The sequence below is a fragment of the Eulemur rufifrons genome, chromosome 30 (assembly GCF_041146395.1).
Source record: "Eulemur rufifrons isolate Redbay chromosome 30, OSU_ERuf_1, whole genome shotgun sequence".
NCBI lineage: Eukaryota > Metazoa > Chordata > Mammalia > Primates > Lemuridae > Eulemur > Eulemur rufifrons.
In genome coordinates, this window is record NC_091012.1 from 117046315 (window position 1) to 117066111 (window position 19797).

The 19797-nt window shown below is 31.9% G+C and overlaps 1 protein-coding gene across 1 annotated transcript in view; it reads left to right on the forward strand.

The window, feature by feature from the left end:
• The window catches only part of DMD (dystrophin), a 1602346-nt gene that overhangs the window by 370038 nt on the left and 1212511 nt on the right, over positions 1 to 19797 (forward strand). Inside the window, exons 26-28 of the mRNA XM_069463910.1 lie at positions 14023 to 14133; positions 14552 to 14725; positions 17769 to 17924. Coding sequence (XP_069320011.1) covers positions 14023 to 14133; positions 14552 to 14725; positions 17769 to 17924 — 441 coding nt within the window. The remainder of the gene's footprint in view (positions 1 to 14022; positions 14134 to 14551; positions 14726 to 17768; positions 17925 to 19797) is intronic.

The window sequence follows — 19797 nt, forward strand, 5'->3', positions numbered from 1 at the left end:
GAACTAGTCTAGAGATTTGATTTCAAATGTTAAACTCCATATAGCCATCACAAAAATATTTTTTTTTCTTTTTACCCAGCAAAGTAAGTATGATGGTAAACTTAGTGCAGTTAATTTTAAATCTGTTCTAACATTGAAATGATACCCTTATGTGCAACAATATAGAACTAATTACTTCTCATTTTAGAATGACTATTATTGTTATTTTGATATATTTAATAGTATGGAAAACCATAGCTAGCAAGAAGAGAAGAAGGTACAAAAGATTAGAAATATGCCACACATCATTGACTATACTTGGAAAGACTATACAGTATTATGTCCTCACAGGATATATGGTAGAGAAATAGACATCTTTCATACTGTAGACTCCAGAAGTATACATCTTAAGTCTGGAATTAAATTATAGTATCGTGTCATGAAAATCACCCTACCAATTTTAAATATAAAGATGAAATCAGCATCATCATACTATGGTCACACTGAAGACTGTAGCAGTACTCTGAATACTTTAAGGTGATTTAGATTCAAACTAGTTTATAGTTTTCTCTTATACAAATGGATATTTATTCCAAAAATAGCTCGCAGAGAATTTGTTAATCTAAAATGCACACCCAGATAACATTTGTCATAGCACACCCTGTTTTATTTTTCTTTTAGCATTTATTATCTGAAAAGTTTTTTACCTTTTATTTGTTTTTTCATTATTTTCCCAGTCCACCCGCATTCCCTGCCTGCTAAAGTTCAGCTACAAGAGGGCAGGACCACCTAGTTGATGCTTAATAAATATTTGGCAAATTCATTGAATTCCAAAAGGTTTAATCACTAATTATATGCCAGACAAATCTGATAGATAATGTAAATTTTAAAAAGTGGATAAACCCAAAATGGCCCTAGTCATCTTGCCACTCATAAGATAGCACAAAAGAAAGATGAAAGTTAAGAAATTGCTGGCCAACTATGCTTACCATAATCATCAAGGACCATTTTTACAAGGGAAATTAATAGTATCTTAATGCCATCTTGTCATAGCGCCTTATGACATTGTCAAACTTTGGAGCTTTAGAAATACTTCCAAAACATTTTAAATACTACAAAATGGGGCTTTTGCCATTAAAAGGAATAACTAATAGGAAGTACATATTTCAGCCTCTCCATGTATTATTAATAAATACATTTCAAGTGCTATGCCATGTGAATGTCTACTATTTTGAAAGCATCCACATTATTTTATTTGATTATTACAACAGGCCAATGAGGTAGATAAATAAAATATTTGTATTTAAAAGAATATTTGAAAAGACTATACATAGTAATATCATTATGTTTCAATTATTCACCTTCTAATACAGTTAATGAATTTTATTCCTAAAGCATTTTTAGTAAAGCTAGAACTTAAACTCAAATCTGCTTCTTCCACTTTAATAACTAGCCCTCTATCAAGTGAAAATTAATCTACAGTTACTACAGTTCCCCAATTATTTCTATGAAGCATTCCAAACTTTCCCCGAAAGTTTGTTTTTTTCACTTATCTAATTTGAAGAGTAACCATAATTGTTTGAAAATACATTCTTATAATGGATATTCTATTCTCATATTGTCATTATTATAACTAAGCATAACATCATGTCTCAAGTATATTACAAATAATAATTTCACTAAATATTAATATTTTTATTTTTAAAAGATTCTATGATCAAGTTTACATAGAGAAACTTATAGGTTGTATTTATCTCTTGTACATTTATGGCCCACTTTTTAAAATTTTCAATATTAAAAAATTAACCTGTTAATTAAAAAAAAGAGGTCTATTTTTTTAAAAAAGGGGGAGAGCTTTATTTCCTATAAAGGGATCTCAACCTGCAGTGGCCATTCTGACAGGCTAGGAAACACTACTCGGGCCATAAGCCAGGAACACGTGTTTCAAGGGAGTGACAAAGGGGAACAGGATTTTATACTGAATGGGCTGGTTATATGTACGTATTTAACAGTATCTATGAGGAGTCATGAATATGTATGAAGAGAAAAACACACATATGTAATTGTGCTTTACACCTCCCATCCTGTCATGGCTGGGAATGCAGTTTTTTTTTATTACATCAGTAGATTCTATTTAATATCTTTCATAATTATATTATTTCTAAAGCTTTCCACAAAAAGGCATTACAGTTCTTCAATTTATCACATATCTTTAAAACAAAAAGTCAGCCCTAATATTGAAGCTATAATACAAATTTTTAATTACTGGCACTTTACCATAAAATACAGTATAGAACATCTTATTTAAATAAAAAGAGAATCATACTTCAATATGAACTCAGTTTTAAGGCTTTTTTTCCTGGGGTCCCCTTCGCCAAGAGGGGTCCATTCAGTTAGCCAGTGGCTTAGGATTTTATTTTTAGTTCACAAATCCAAACTTAATAATAAACCACAGGCATTTGTACTTCCAGAAGTTCGTTACTATATCACGAACTCATATCAAGGAGCAAGGCACGGGAAACACTAAAATAGAATGTTTCCTTGTTACCACCACCTTCCATTCCTATCAGAATAGTGAAGAGGTGAAGAAGAATGGTTACTGGTTTATATCTTAGTTTCTAACATAAAGTTCCACCAGTGTACTTATAGGTGAACTAAAATAGCTAAATAAATTTCAGTGGTCTTAAAATATGTGCCATTGCCACATAAATTTAGATAGATATATGAGGGGGAACGTCACTCCTCCAATAAACATGTATTGTGGGTTCCAATATGCACATAAACCTGAAAAAAAAACCTATGGTCAAGTTGTTAGACTATAATTAGTTATTTGGCTTGTTGTATATTCCTAATAAAAGTCAAAACTTCTTCAGTTAACAAAATTTAATTTATACATAATATTCTTTCTAACTTGTCCAATCAATTTATGTGTTCTCTTCCTATAAATAGTAGTAAAGCGCTACGTGAATTTCTTCTTTAATTTTATTTTTTTAATTATTGTTAAGTATAACCTGAAACTTTTCAAAATTATTTGCCCATGATCTTAATTAACTTTTTTGCATGTTCCCATGTTTGGAAAGCACACATCATCCAAGATCCTTTAGTACATTTTAATTTTCCTTTAATTTTATAAGTACCTGTTATATGCGACCATTTCACCTTCTTCAGGATGCAATTTCAAAATTGCTAATCTAACAGTGTTATACTTCCCCATTAATAATGACTAGTCTCAACATGACATCTTTTATTATTTCTTTCTGAAATATTTTGTTATATTTTAGAATCATTTTCTTTGATATCACAAAAGTTCCAATAATTAGTTGATGTAGTTTTCTTTATTCCATTAAATACTTTAGACAGCTACAATTTAATTTTGCTTGCCATTTTCCGTCATTAATTTGATATATGAGAATGTTCTGATGAGGTAAATCATGATTTAAAAAAAAAGCCCTGCTCTCTGCTCAGTTAATTGTAAAATGCTACATTGAAAATGTCATTAATGTTTGATTGATTTTTTGTTTTATAATTTTGCCATTTATTGACTTTAATGGAAAAATGGTTATTTCCATTTCACTTGTTGTTTTCTTCTGTACTTCAAATATATAGTGCTAGTTATGAACATAATTACTGTATTCCCAAATGTCTTTTTAAATAATGGCATGATGATATAATTTATTTTATGTTATTTCACTTCTTTTAAGAAAATCTAGTGATTCTAAAGGTATTAAATTAAGAACTCCTATTAAAGCATGGATGGTGTTCCAAATCAGTAGCACTGATTTGCTACTTCCTTTTACTTAGTTTCTTAGTTTCTAATTTTATATGAAGCCAACCTGATAATTTCACAAAATCAGTCATTTTGTTTGTTTTCTTCAAATGCTCAACATCAATATTCCAGTAGATTTATATATTAGGTGAAAATATAACTCAAATTGTACATTCTTCAGATCTTTAGGAGAATTTACAAATCTGGTAGCCAAGTATAGAAATCATTTTCCTTTGGATTAAATCTTCCATCCCCAATGTTTTCTTCTACAATATTACTCTTTTCATTATCTGATCATAATGTCAAAACACACATGTAATGTTTGTCTTTTTTTATTGGAAGTATTTTTAAATAGGATATTGTTTATTTTTCCTAGAAGTTTCCATAATACTATTATTTATGCAAGTCACTTATCTATTTCACAATAAGCCTACCCTAGAGTAATAAGCATTTTTGTGATTATGTGGATCCAGAATAAAACTCTGATGAGGTTACAAAATAGACAGTAAAAATTATCCTAGGTACAAACTAAAAATCAATTATCATTTGAATGTAAAATTTGGGAAATTAAATTGTAAAGGCACTGGCTAAATATGTGTAACGCATGTTATACAACTCACCTAAAGCAGAATCAATCTGGAAATATATATTCATTTTATTTTAAAATTTTAATAATGAATTGAATTATTGTTAATGATTAATGAAGTGTATTGGATAGCTTTTCCCAATGTGATATACTCTGCCAAATAAAGCAAAAGCAAAAGGATAATTATATCCATCTTGGTTATATAAAATGTACATTAATATATAAATATTCTGAGAAATTCTATAGTATAACCACATATTTATCTTTAATTTCCAAAGCATAATTACCTATTGAGTTCTTTTTTATGCATGACTCGCTTAATTCATAAAGAAATTTTGACCTTTAATCATATTGGAATAGTATTACAGATGTGAGAATTTTTCCAGAAATACCTATAAATTATGATAAACTGTCACTTTTATATGATGTTCAACCATCATTTTTTTCAATGTTAATGATTTTACTGGTAGTGACCTGTCTACAAATACAGAAACTCTTCCTCTCAACAGTTTATCTAACTACTTGATATAAATATGAACATTTCAAATTCCATGTAGTGATTTGCACTAAGTTCCAAATTGCCCAATCTTCCTTTCACATGTTACTTGGCCCTTCATGTCCCCTGGCAGCAGATAAAAGTTGAGTGTTTGGTTATGTGTTTGTAAGTTATTGTTTTTCCTATTGTTTGTGAGTCATGATAACAGTATGTTTCATTTGAAAAAAAAAGTGGAATTTATCTTCAGAAGACCTGTGTTTCAAATATTACTTAGGCTATTTTGCTTTGTTTTGTAATGCCAAACTTCTAGAATTTTGAGGAGCAGTCTTTGACAAAAATACAGTGCAAATTGCAAAAAGAAGATTAAGTTCTGGGTCATAAAAAGATCCTTGCAAGTCAGGGGCACTGACTTCAATTCAAATCCCTCCTCTGAACAGTAATTCTTACTCTCCTATATCCTGTCTTTCCTTTCTTAAAACTGAGCATACCCACTCTTCATGCCCCAAACCTGATCTTTTCTACCTCGGTCCCTACAGCCTGAAATAAGATCCCATATCCTAATTTTCCTGCCAAAACCACTTCTCAGCCATGTGCAATTAAAATTATGTCAATTTCTTAAAATTTTACCAGTCTATATAGTATATATATTTGTCTTTTTTTTGATCACAGAGTATGGGTTTTTCTATTATATTAAATATATTTCTGCTTTGTAATTTACTTGTATGTCTCATTCTGCCTCCCTAGAATAAAAGTTCCTTATGTATAGAGACAACAGGGATTTTATGTATTTTTTATTTTAAAATATTAGGGAGTATAAATGTTTTTGTTACATGGATACACTGTATAATGCTGAAGTCAGGGTTTTCAGTGTGCCCATCACCTGGATGATGTTCACTGTACCTGATAGGTAAGTTTTTATCCCTCACTCTCCCCCCATTCTTAGTTTCCAATGTCCTTTACATCTCTTTGTGTCCATATGTACCCATTTGTTTAGCTTCCACCTATTAGTGATAGCATGTAGTGTTTATTTTTCCATTCCTGAGGTACTTAACTTAGGATAATGGACTCCAGTTCCATTCAAGTTTTTTCAAAAAACATTATTACATTCCTTTTTATGGCTGAGTAGTACTCCATGGCCATGGTATGTGTGTATATATGTGTGTGTGTATATATATGTATATATATATACATGTATATGTGTGTATGTGTGTGTGTGTGTGTGTGTAGAGGTAATTTATCCATTACCTCTACATGTTCTATAAATATATATACATTTTTTTTTATCCACTCATCAGTTGTTTGGCACTTATGTTGATTCTATGTTTTTACAGTTGTGAATTGTGCTGTGAAAAAAATTCAGGCGCAGGTATCTCTTTAATAAAATAATTAATATTCCTTTGGGTATATACCCAGGAGTTCAATTGCTGGATTGAATGATAGGACTACTTTTAATTCTTTGAGAAATCTCTATAGTGGTTTCCATGGGAGTTGTACTAGTTTGCAGTCCCACTAAGAGTGTATAAGTGTTCCTTTTTCTCTGCATTGACTCCAGCATCTGTTGTTTTTGGACTTTTTAATAGTGGCCATTCAGACAGGGTAAGGTCGTATCTCATTGTGGTTTAATTTTCATTTCCTTGATGATCAGTGATGTTGAACATTTTTTCATGTGTTTTTTGGCCATTTGTCTATCTTCTTTTGAAACAATTCTGCTCATGTCTTATGTCTGCATTTTGATGAGGTTGTTTGTTTTTTTTCTTGCTGATTTTTTGGAGTTCTTTGTAGATTCTGGCTATTAGTCCTTTGCTGGACATATAGTTTGTGAATATTTTCTCCCATTCTGTAGTTTTTCTGTTTACTCTGTTGATTATAACCTTAGCTATACAGAAGCTATTTAATTCAATTAAGTCCCATTGCCTTTGGAGTCTTAGTCATAAATTGTTTGTCTAGACCAATGTCTAGAAGAGTTATTTCAGTGTTTTCTTCTACACTTGTTATGATTTCATGCCTTACATTTAACTCTTTTATTCACCTTGCATTAATTTTCTATATGGCAAAATACAGGAATCCTCTTTTATTTTTCCACACGTGGCTATCCAATTTTCCCAGCACTATTTACTGAGTAGTGTCCCCAGTGTATGTTTTTGTCTGTTTTGTCAAAGGTCAGTTGGTCATGGCAATATGGTTATATTTCTAGGTTCTCTATTCTGTTCTATTAGTCAATGTCTCTACTTTTATATCACTATCATGCAGTTTTGGTGACTATAGCTTTGTAATATACTTTGAAGTCAGGTAATGTGATGCCTCCACATTTTTTCTTTTTGCTTAAGATTGGTTTGACTATTTTGGCTCTTTTCTGGTTCCAAATGAAGCTTAGGCTTGTTTTTTCTGGGTCTATGAAATAAGACATTGGTATTTCAATGGGAATTGCATTGAATCTGTAAATCACTTTGGGCAGTATGGACATTTTAACAATGTTGAGTCTTACAATCCATGAGCATGGGGTGCTTTTCCATTTGTTTGTGTCACCTGTGATTTCTTTCATTGATGTTTTGTAGTTCTCCTTGTAGAGATCTTTCACCTCCTTTGTAAAGTATATTCCTAAGTATTTTATTTTCTTTGTAGCTATTGTAAATGTTATTGAGTCCTTGTTTTGACTCTCAGCTTGACTGTTAGTATATGGAAATGCTACTGATTTTTGTACTTAGATTTTGTAACCTGAGACTTTGCTGAATTTATTTGTCAATTCTAGGAGTCTTTTGGTGGAGTATTTAGGGTTTTCTAGATACAAGATCATATCATCAGCAAACATGGATAGTTTGACCTCTGCTTTCCCAATGTGGATGCCCTTTATTTCTTTTTCTTTCCTGATTGCTCTAGCACTCTGTTGAATAGAAGTGGTGACAGTGGGAATCCTAGTCTTGTTTCAGTTCTTATGAGGAATGCTTTCAACTTTCCCTCATTCAATATTATGTTGGCTGTGGGTTTGTCATATATGGCTTTTATAATTTTGATGTCTGTTCCTTCTATGACTAGTTTATTCAGGATTTTTATTATGAAAGAGTGCTGGATTTTATCAAATACTTTTTCTGTATCTATTGAGATGAATCATATGGTCTTTGTTTTTGCTTCTGTTTATGTGGTGAATTACATTTATTGATTTGCATATGTTGAACCACCCTTGCATCCCTGGGATGTAACCCACTTGATCATGGTGGATTATCTTTTTGATGTGCTGTGGAATTCTGTTTGCTAGTATTTTGTTGGGGATTTTTTCATCTATGTTCATAAAGGATATTGGTCTTATAGTTTTCTTTTTTTTTTTGTTATGTCCTTCCCTGGCTTTGTTATCAGGGTGATACTGGCTTCAGGAAGGTTTCCCTCCATCTCGATGTTATGGAATAATTTCTGTAGGATTGGTGTCAGTTTTTCCTTGTAGTTATGGTAGAATTCAGCTGTGAATCTATCTGGTCTGGGGCATTCTTTGTTGGTATAATTTTTATTACTGCCTAAATCTCACTGCTTGTTGTTGGTCTATTCAGGATTTCTATTTCTTCTTGATTCAGGTTTGGGAGATTGTGTGTTTCCAGGAATTTATTCATTACCTCTACATGTTCTAGTTTATGTACATAGAGTTTTTTGTATTATTCATAAATGATATTTTGTATTCCCATGGTATGAGTTGTAATGTCTCCTTTTTCATTTCTGATTGAGCTTATTTGAGTCCTTTCTCTTGCATTCCTTGTTAGTCTCGCTAGTCGTCTATCAATTTTGTTTATCCTTTCAAGAAACCAACTTTTTGTTTCACTGTATTGTTTTTTTGGATTCTGTTTTGTTTAGTTCTGCTCTGAGCTTTGTTAGCTCTTTTCTTTTGGTGCCTATGCATTTGGTTTGTTCTTTTTTAGTTCTTTGTGGTGTGACATTAGTTTCTTAATTTGTGATCTTTCTGTCTTTTTAATGTAAGCATTTAAGGCTGTGGATATTCCACTTAGCACTGTTTTTTCTGTATCCTGTAGATTTTGAAAGTTTGTGTCTCCATTGTCATTCAGTTTGAGGAATAGTTTGATTTCTATCTAATTTCATTGTTGACTCAAGGATTGTTCAGAAGCAGGTTGTTTAATTTCCATAACTTTGTGTGGATTTGAGAGTTCCTTTTGGAATTGATTTCTAGTTTTATTCCACTGTGGTCTGAGAAGATACATGGTATTATGGCGATATTTTTGAAATTGCTGTGACTTGTTTTGTGGCTGAAGATATGATGAGACTTAAAAAATGTCCCAAGTGCTGATGAGAAGAATGTATAGTCTGTAATTTGGGGGTAGAATGTTCTCTAGATGTCTGTTAGGTCCATTTGCTCTAGAATTCCATTTAAATCCAGTGTTTCTTTGTTGATTTACTGCTTTGATGATCTGCCTAATATTTCAGTGAAATGTTGAAGTCTCCAGCAATTATGATGCTATTCTTTGTTTCTTTGCTTATATCTAATAGAACTTCTTTTATGAATTCAGAAGTTCCTGTGTTAGATGCATATATATATAGTTAGGATTATTTTACCTTCTTGCTGAGTTACTCCCTTTTTCATTATATAATGACCATCTTTATCATTTTTTAACCATTGTTGATTTAATGTTGATTTTATCTAATATAAGAATGGCTACACCTGCTCACTTTTGGTTTCTATTTGCATGGAATATTTTTTTTTTATCCCTTTACCTTGAATCTCTGCAAGTCCTTGCAAGTTAGATATGCATATACTTGGATTGTGATTTTTCATTCATTCAGCCAGTCTATATCTTTTCAGTGGAAAAGCTCTATCATACTCAGCAGATACCAAGGAGATCTGCTGTCCTTATAAGGAGATGATATGTAATATCACTGACAATTTATCAGTAAACATTTTTGCAAACAACTTGGACAGGTATTTTACATATACCATGACATCTAAACTTTTTGACCTAAAGTACTATAGTCATCTATTGAAGATTTGAGAATCTCTCCGATATGCTGCCTAAAAATTATGATGAAGTCTCATTGCTGGCTTTTCATTATCATTGTCTGGCTAGAGATGAGGAAATTGAGGCTAAGGATGAAGTTTAGTGCTTTGCCCAAGGTTGCAAGTCAGAGCCCTGAGATTTAAATCCTAATTTCTGTTAATACTATTCCATTCTGATACTCCTAGAGCACCAAAAAATAAGCATTCAACTCTAGCCTCTCCACATCTTAAATTATCTTTATGTTTTATCTTTAGTTTCTAAAGAATGCCACCTCTTTTCCTGTAATATTTTCCATTGGCCCTGACCTTTGTTCTTCACTCCAATTCCCTTGCTTTCCACGGGATTTTTCTAATGAATTATCGCCTTAAATTTTTTTTAAAAAAATCACTCCATCCATTGGCTCCTTTAATTAATACATAGCCTTACAAGTGTTCAAGACTGATTGATATGAATTTCATTATGTGTGGGAACAAAAGTCTTCAAAAGTAATTTAAATAATTTTCGTAAGAATACTTCTTGATCCTTAATCAGGTCAGCCCTTGAAATTCTGATTTTTGCTCTCATCGTCCACTAACTCTGTTCTAGCTACAGTGCTCATTGAACAGCTAATGTACCCTTGTTATTACTTATCTCATTTGACCCATCTCAGAACTGACATTGTTGACTTCATTCTCTCATTTTTAAAATTCTCACATCACTTGTTTTACATGGCACTCTCTCTCTTCATTTTTCCTCTTCTCCTTCTCTTAGGCTGTTCTTTTGTTTTTTGGGGTGGTTTTCTTCTCCTCATCACTTAAATTCCTGTGTTCTGCATGGTTCTCTCTTTATCCTCCCTTTCTATTTTCCTTTAATGTTTTAAAACACTAAATAAATATTAATACATATTGTATAAATGTATACTGTCTCCTTTTCTCTCTCTCCCCCTTCCCCCCCCTTCCCCACACACATGCACATATCTATAGGGACTAATATAATACAAACTCATTTCAAAGTATTTACATATTCTCCCTATCCATTTATTTAGTTATTGGATTAAATATTGGCAATAAAACTACTTTTATCTGTGATTCTGATCAATTTTGAATTTTAATATTTACCTTCCTGTTCAAAATAGTAGAAACATTCATTTAGCACATAAGGTTATTTAGTACATTATTTCTACCTGCATTTCTAGTAATATTTCTGCACCATTCTTGATACACTTCAGTGCCCTGTCTCCACATCTTGTTTTTCTTCAACCAGAATTTCTTTTGTTTATATAACTCCTTATCTCCTACCATTTCCAGTATACCATTTAGTACTTTTATGGACAAGTAACAACATTAAATTAACTAAAGCAAAAACAAAAATGGGGAAGGGATATTTGTCATAAGGATACAGGGACGTATCATGAAACCAAGGACAAATTAAAGTTTTGACTCAGAAAGGGACTAAAACCTGTGTTTTCATTATTTGTAATAGCCATTTGTCATTATCTCTAATGGTTTTGTGAATTGAGAAAACTCAACTGGATGATTCTCTCTTAGGGTCTCTCATGTGATTTTATAGTTAGTTGTTGGCTAGTACTGTAGTGACCTGACATGACAGCTCAACGTGGCTGGATGTCCAAGATGGCTCACTCACATGGCTAGCAGCTCTCAGTTGAAAGCCCACCTGTAAATGTTTACTGAAACCCTTATCCATGACCTCTGCATGTCACTTAGGTTTCTCAGTGCATGATATGTTGAATGGGTCCCAAGAGGGAGCACCCTAAGTGTCAGTGCTCCAAAATGACAGAAGTGGAAGCTTCCAGGCCAGTTAAGTACTTTTGCCATAACTGTCAGAGCATTACTTATGCTGTATTCTGTTGGTTAAGGCACTTAAAGGGCCCATTCAGATTTAAAAAGGCAAATAAATAAACTCTACCTTTTGATGAGAGAGTGGTAAGAGGAGCATGCGGTGTGTGAGCCGTTTTTGCAGCCATTGTTGGTAAATACCATCAATTTCAGCCTATGATTAGAAGCCACTGGTAATTTTGTTACTATGTCTCTTTCTAAATACCTACTTCTTTCTTCTTTCAATGCTCATGGACCTTTGCTGTTCCTCATTCTACTCTGAAAACTAGAGACTTCATAAGCACAATTCCCTAGCATATGTGACATAGTTCTAAGTACTCACAGAGTTTCACCAGACTTTCTTCTGTCAGTTCTAAATTTCTGAGAGAGAATAAGATAGATCTGTCTTGGCACAAGCATTACCCATGCTCTAATCACCCATGACTTGAGATGGCCAGGATTGTGCGGCACAGACATAGTTTTTATTGGCCCACCCTTTTGAGAGGGTGAGTATTTCCCAGCTGTAAGATCCTGACCAAAAATCCCTCAAAGCATTTCATGCTCTCAGCAGTGCTTACAAATTATTCAGGGTTCTACTTTAACAACACCTCCTCTGTGACATCTATTAACTCCCCTGTACAAGTGTCACTCTACCTAACATACTCCCATCAAATTTTATACATTCTGTTGTATTTCTTACTCTAGTATTATATGCATAGATGGATCCTTATGCCCTAGATTCTATGTTTCCCGAAGAAGAGTACATATCAGTATTTTGCATACGAGGTAGTTATTCAACCAATGAAGATATTGTACATAGTAAAATAAAAATGACATTAATTTACATGAGTCTTATCTCTTATTTATTTTAAGGCATAATTCTAACTACCTGAATAATTCATAATTAATTTGCTTTTATAATAATTAGTATAAATATGCTAAGAAATAATATTAAGGTATGTCTGGAAATTTATAACCTTGCATTCTAAGGAACTCCTGAATAATTTAGCCCCATTTTCTTGGGATAATTCTCATTACTCAGTTTAGGGCTATAGTTTTCTGTGGTAATTGCTAAGAAAAACTGATGTTATTTTCTAATAATATGTACCAGAATTGACTCCAATTGGTGAAAATCAGTTTAAACTAATACACATTATACAAATTGTTTTGCATGATAATTTTATTGGCTATGGTGATATAAGTTAATCAGTTTCTGCTTTTCTAGCTTATTCATGATAATTTGACAATAACTGAATTTTAAATTAGAATAATTTTACTACTAGCTGATTTTTGCTACATCTCACAGAAGGAAATGAATGAATTTATTGTTTTGGTATCAGTATGCTGAAGGATTTGACCCATGCCCGTAACTGGCTCAGAAATTCATAAGTCAAATACAGACATACTTTTCTAATAGAACTTGATAAAAAATGCTTTATTGAATATAGAAAATAAAGACATTTTTGCAGTTATTTAAAATTCAAAAATCAATATCTGTAGAAAGCCATTAAGTATCTGTCAAACAAAAAGAAGTACCAGTTGAAGCATTTAACTTCCCTTTTCTAGATACAGTTTCCCTGAAGTTTAGCTAAACATGGCACAGAATGACTGAGTAAAAATTGCTGTTAAGGCCGGGCGCCGTGGCTCAATCCTGTAATCCTAGCACTCTGGGAGGCTGAGGCGGGTGGATCCTCTGAGCTCAGGAGTTCGAAACCAGCCTGAGCAAGAACGAGACCCGTCTCTACTAAAAAATAGAAAGAAATTAGCTGGACAACTAAAAATATATATAGAAAAAATTAGCCAGGCATGGTGGTGCATGCCTGTAGTCCCAGCTACTTGGGAGGCTGAGGCAGAAGGATTGCTTCAGCCCAGAAGTTTGAGGTTGCTGTAAGCTAGTCTGACAGACACCATGGCACTCTAGCCAGGGTGACAGAGCGGGACTCTGCCTCAAAAAAAAAAAAAAAAAAAAAAAAAGATTGCTATTAAGGAATATTGTTCACATAAAACTTTCTCATTATATCTTATCCTTGTCGCAGTTAGCTTATGTATAAAGGCTGCATTCTTGTCTTTGGTCAGATTTGAGTATAACTTCAAAGATAAAAACAGTATCAATTCTATTAATTAGATGGTTGTAGTTTTTTCTATTGAAAATTATATCTGAAATAACTGTTATATTAACTCCAAATGATTATTTCTTTTTCATAATAGCCCCAATAGGGGAGAAATAAGTCATTTCAGTTTGTGATAAGTAAAAATATTCATTATCATTTTAAAGGAGACTACATTTTAGTAATTATTTAGGAGAAGTTCTGAATTCCGTCTTCTTGGAAAGTGAGTTCTTTGCAATAACATGCAGAACACGCTGACTAATAATACCATTGTCCCACCAGAAAATCCAATCGGATTTGACAAGTCATGAGATCAGTTTAGAAGAAATGAAGAAACACAACCAGGGGAAGGAGGCTGCCCAAAGGGTCCTATCCCAAATTGATGTTGCACAGGTACATTTTGTTGCATAAACTAAGGAACTTGTTTTAGTTGGACATTAAAACATAGTCTAGTCTATATAAGGCAACTTGATTATTAGTAAAATTGGGATCAAGGGCATTATTTTAAAATTACAATTTGATGTCTAAACAATATGGGTTTTATTGTCTTCTACATTTTAAAGATAAAATAGCTTAATAAAGCACCCTTTATTAGATATCATACTAAGAAAAATTACTGAATTCTTCTCCCAAATGTGTATTTCCTTTGTGTTGAATAAATGGAAAAAGGGTGATTGCTTTATTTTTAAAAAGTTTTTATTTCTCTGTATCTTTAGTAATAAAAGAAAATATATTAGCAAAAATATGACTGGTTATTGTTTGGAAGTCAAAATTAAAATTAAATTTGTACATCCTTACATTGTCCTTACAGAAAAAATTACAAGATGTCTCCATGAAGTTTCGATTATTCCAGAAACCAGCCAATTTTGAGCAGCGACTACAAGAAAGTAAGATTATTTTAGACGAAGTGAAAATGCACTTGCCTGCGTTGGAAATAAAAAGTGTTGAACAGGAAGTAGTACAGTCACAATTAAATCATTGTGTGGTACGTATTTCTGGTGGCAAGTATGCAACTACTTCTTGTGTTTCCTTATTAAGAAGTATTTGATGATCCTCTTTTATAATAATTGTTTTCAGACAACTATAATAATTATACTATATAATTTCAGAATTAAGAACAAAAATTGGCATAAGTATATTGAGAGATAAGAACTTTTACTGATATAGTAGCCATGTAATACCTAGTCCATAAGTGTCTTTTTTGAATCTATGATTCTGCTAAGGACTGTGTAGAATATAAAAGGGTATCTCCTTTGTTTAATTCTTGTGGTACTTTGAATATATTTTAAATGGAAATCCACAAAGGAAATATATTAATCTAAAAACAGCAACAACAGCAGTAGCTACAATAATAATATATATTCCAGAAATAATGAGTGCCAAGTAAGCTAACTGATTTACAGAAGTCATCTCTAATTCTCAAGGCTACAGATTACATGAGAGAATTTAAAGACAAACATCTGGTAAAGGGCAAAGCAGGATCCAATCCGGGTACTCTTATTCCAAACTCTAACATCTCTCCATTAAATATCAGTGTTGGATATACACTGAAATGCCACCAGACAACACAGCCTATAGCATAAGTCATCTTTAGACTTGGAATATCTAGTAGTGTCCTACGTTGTGATTATTGGAAATTTGCCAAGTCAGTGATTCCTCTGACAGCATAAAGTTGAGGTATGAGGGCATATACTAGAGTAATATAGGTATTATAACTCTACATCAGCTATGGACCATCAAGGTAGAAATTCACATGAAATGAAAACACTGAATGTTATTAATATTAAAGGAAAAGGAAGTCTATTTAATACTTTGCGTTTTAAGTATTGTTTCTGCATCTACTCCATAATATAAATGAAAAATAAACCTCTTTAGGTACATTTTAGTGATATCATTAGGAATGGGAAAATATCTCTTTTGAACAAACATTTTAAAATAAATGTATGTATTTATTTTTGAAAAAATTATGAAGTATTTTATATCCAATAACATTTATTCATATTTTAGGCTGAATATTAGTGCTATAATTACTTTAAATATTCTCAGCCCCCAAAAAGAAATTTTGAATATAATGATATACAATGATTAACTAATATTGGCTAAGTAATAGTGGGAATACATGGAGATATATCTTAAACTTTGCAAAATAATTGAAAGAAAAACGACCCAAGTATGCTATCTTCTTGACTCATACTTGCAAAGTGAGATCTGTTCAGCCTCTTTTCAGAACCGGTCTCTAATGTTAACTCATAAAACTTATCTACCAGTAAATATGAGCTGAAAACAACCCTACATGTGCCCATATTCTGTTACTGTACCCTGTACCGGTACAAAGGAAACAACTCAAGATACTTGTTCAATTTGTTTCTTCTTATGGTTTTAATGTCAGGACCAAGTAAAGTAGTTCTTTCATAAGGACATCTTTTCTTTACAACTTTTAGACTTTTCATTGCTTAAGTTGCTTTGTAGCTTATACCATAACCATGGCCTTCCCTTCAAGACAATTTTGTCTCTTAAAAGTCTTATTGGCACAAACACAAATATAAAGAATATTTCTCCTCCGTGTTTATAAATATTTTCTTTATCTATTGAATGAAATGATGTTAATAGCTAACAGTGCCTTGAATGAGCTTTCTTCATAAAAATAAAGCACTGAGATTTTTTTCAAAGTTTAAAAAGTAAATCATTTGGAAGAATCTTTGATTCCAAAATTCATGTAGTTGATTCCCAAAATAACAATTAATGATTCAATGTTTCCAAATACGCTGACGTTTTTACATCTTCTATGACAAAAGTAAAATGAAGTAACAAAAATAATTCCTCTACAAAGCTCATAAAAAACTCACAATTATTAATAAATGAATATTAACATTGATCATCAAAAGAAGGGATTAAGATGGAAATAGATTATCCATGTAACCTTGATTAATCAGATAATTGCTTGGCCTTTACAAAATGTTTTGTTTTAGACATTTATTTTAAACTGAAAAGAGAAAAAAAACCTCAATTTTTGTTCTAGTTCCAAAAAACAATTACCTACTAACAAGCTTATTTCTAGGTAATAATAAAATAAGTATTTATCATTCAGACTTACCACTGAACAAATAAAAGCAGTAATGTATAATGTAAACTATTATATACATATATACTCATATATATTTGCATACATACAAACATATACATTTCCAAAAAAATAAATACAAAGCAAAGTTGTGACACCAAGTGAAGCTGGTGATATAGTGATGAGCATGGCTATCTTCCAAAGTTATGACACTTGTCTCATGAGGCTTTGTTATGGCAACCTACTCTTGTGAAGCAATATATGAGTGCTTTATAGATGTGATATTCATGTGAGTTTTAAATAATATTTTTATGTCTGTTTATATTTTTGAACAGCACCATTAAGAAATTTTAATAATCTAACATATTTAAAACTGCCTTCCTTCTTTATATATTATATATTAAAATTATGATCTGAAAATTTTGATGTTTTACCCCACTAAAACATAAGCACCATGAGAACAACAGTGAACATGTGTTTCTTGGCCACCAGTTATTCCCCAGTGACTCAAATCCTATCTGGTATTATGTATGCACTCAATAAATACCCAGTGAATGAGTGAATTAATTTATTCAAATTCATGGCTCAAATTATATAAGTTTAAAATTTAAAATAGAAATCATGTAACATATAGAAATGACCATTGTGAAATTAGATTGAAATATATATGTGTATGTGTGCATATATATACACACACACATACACATATATATATAATGCATTCTTATTTAAGAATAGCTGCAAATTATGCATGTGTAAATTTTTATAATTGCAGATAAAAACATTAAATCAATAGAACATGCAAAAGCCACATATCTAGCACAGCTGTAAAATACTATTCTATTAAACCTGTAAACATTGAATACCAATTAAGGGACTATCTACCCTATTTCTTTTTGTTAATGATATTATGAGTTAATTTAACACTGTTGCTTATTATTATGTTTTGTTTTATGTTTTCACTTAGAACTTGTATAAAAGTCTGAGTGAAGTGAAGTCTGAAGTGGAAATGGTGATAAAAACTGGACGTCAGATTGTACAGAAAAAACAGACGGAAAATCCCAAAGAGCTTGATGAAAGAGTAACAGCTTTGAAATTGCATTATAATGAGCTGGGAGCGAAGGTGCGTGCGTGCTGAGACCACAAACTCTACTTTCCACTTTACTTATAATTTGTAAATTAAGAAAGCATGAGGCAGTAAATTATGTAAATTATATACAATTAGAATCTCGGAATTTTTTTCTCTCTCTTATATATGTACACACACATATATATTTCCATGTGAATTCTTTTTAAGAAACAGTAATTAATCATTGAAGTTCTGCTATTCAGTGCAGATTGAAAACTGTACACAGGGGAGGTTTTTAGTAGCCCATCAGATAGTTCTATAAGAGTTTCTTCTAAATTTGCCTTCTTTGCATTGTATAAATTTACTTGTGATGACTTAAAAACTGGTAAATATTATAAACTACTGCATCTATTTATATTTAGGTCTAATGGAGTTGACACATTCCACATAGATCACATTAGGTTTAATGGAGTTGGAACATTCTGCAGAAATTATTTCCCCATATGGCCCCATACAAATCTGGTTCCTGACTTTATTGAATAGAATAATATCTTTGAGAAAACTGTCACCTCATCTTAGACTCAACTACTAATGTCTATATTTGAGAAGTAGCCATGGAGAGGCACATTTCTAGTATTAATATTTCACCTTGAAAGTAGATTAAAGTGTGTATCTTGAATCTATTAATTGCAAACTTGTTATCACTGAAAGTAAATTTTAGATTTGAACAAAAATCTGAAAATAATCATTTTTACTAGTTGATAACCTTTATTTTTATATTTATAAAACCCTCTCATTTATATTTGGCATGTTTTGAAAGAGAGTTTGTTGTGGTCCTATATTAGGAAAAGGTTTTCCTAATTTGTTCCAAAAATAAGGAACACTAATACTTAGTCAATAGTAAAGCATGATGACAATCTTGAACTAAAATATATTTCAACTGCTTGCTTAGTCTACCAAAGCACCTTTGGAATAAAAGGCCTTTATATCCTGTTAGAGAAGTTTATCATTGTGTTAAAGATTAACACAGAGAAAAAAGTTGTATCTGTGCTTGGTATCCCATTCCAATATTTATCAATTACACATATACCAGTTCTTCCATGTTTAACATCAATTATGAAATATTGAATAATTTCTAGTTTATAATTAATTAGAGATTAAATAATCTCTAATATTAATCTTACTGCTATAGCTTGTTCAATCCTGGAGATTTATTTTCTTTATATTCAACAGTTAATACTTTGACCTTTTTGACTTTATGTTAAAAGAATATGCTGATGAGTATCTTTTCTTAAAATAGAAAATATATATTTTGGGAAAGAAGTTTTCTCTGTTTACTTTTTCCAGTATAAATCATTCCTTAGGCCTCTTCTTTGTCATAAGGAGTTAGGCAAAATCTTTGCCTTTGCAAAAATAAATTTAATATAAAATAAAATAGAATAAATCAATTAGAATTTAAAACACTAAAAGTTACATTAGAAGGTTATTAGTGCCCTGACATTATTATCATTAAAAATTGAGTTTAGGCGTAGTGGCTCATGTCTGTAATCCTAGCACTTTGGGAGGCCAAGATGGGAGGATTGCTTGAGGCCAGGAGTTCGAGACTAGCCTGAACAAAAGTAAGACGTCATGTCTAGGAAAAATAGAAAAATCACCTGGGTGTGGTGGCATATGCCTGTAGTCCCAGCTACTCTGGAGGCTGAGGCAGGAGGAACGCTTGAACCCAGGCATTTGAGGCAGCAGTGAGCTATGAAGATGCCACTGAACTCTAGCCAGGGCAACAGAACAAGATCCTGTCTCAAAACAAACAAACAAACAAAAAAGAATTGAATGATTCTTATAATGTTGTAAAGCCCTATTCATCTCTGAAAATACATATTTGAGAGTTTATGTTTCCTTTAACCATATTCCACTTAGTAATATCATT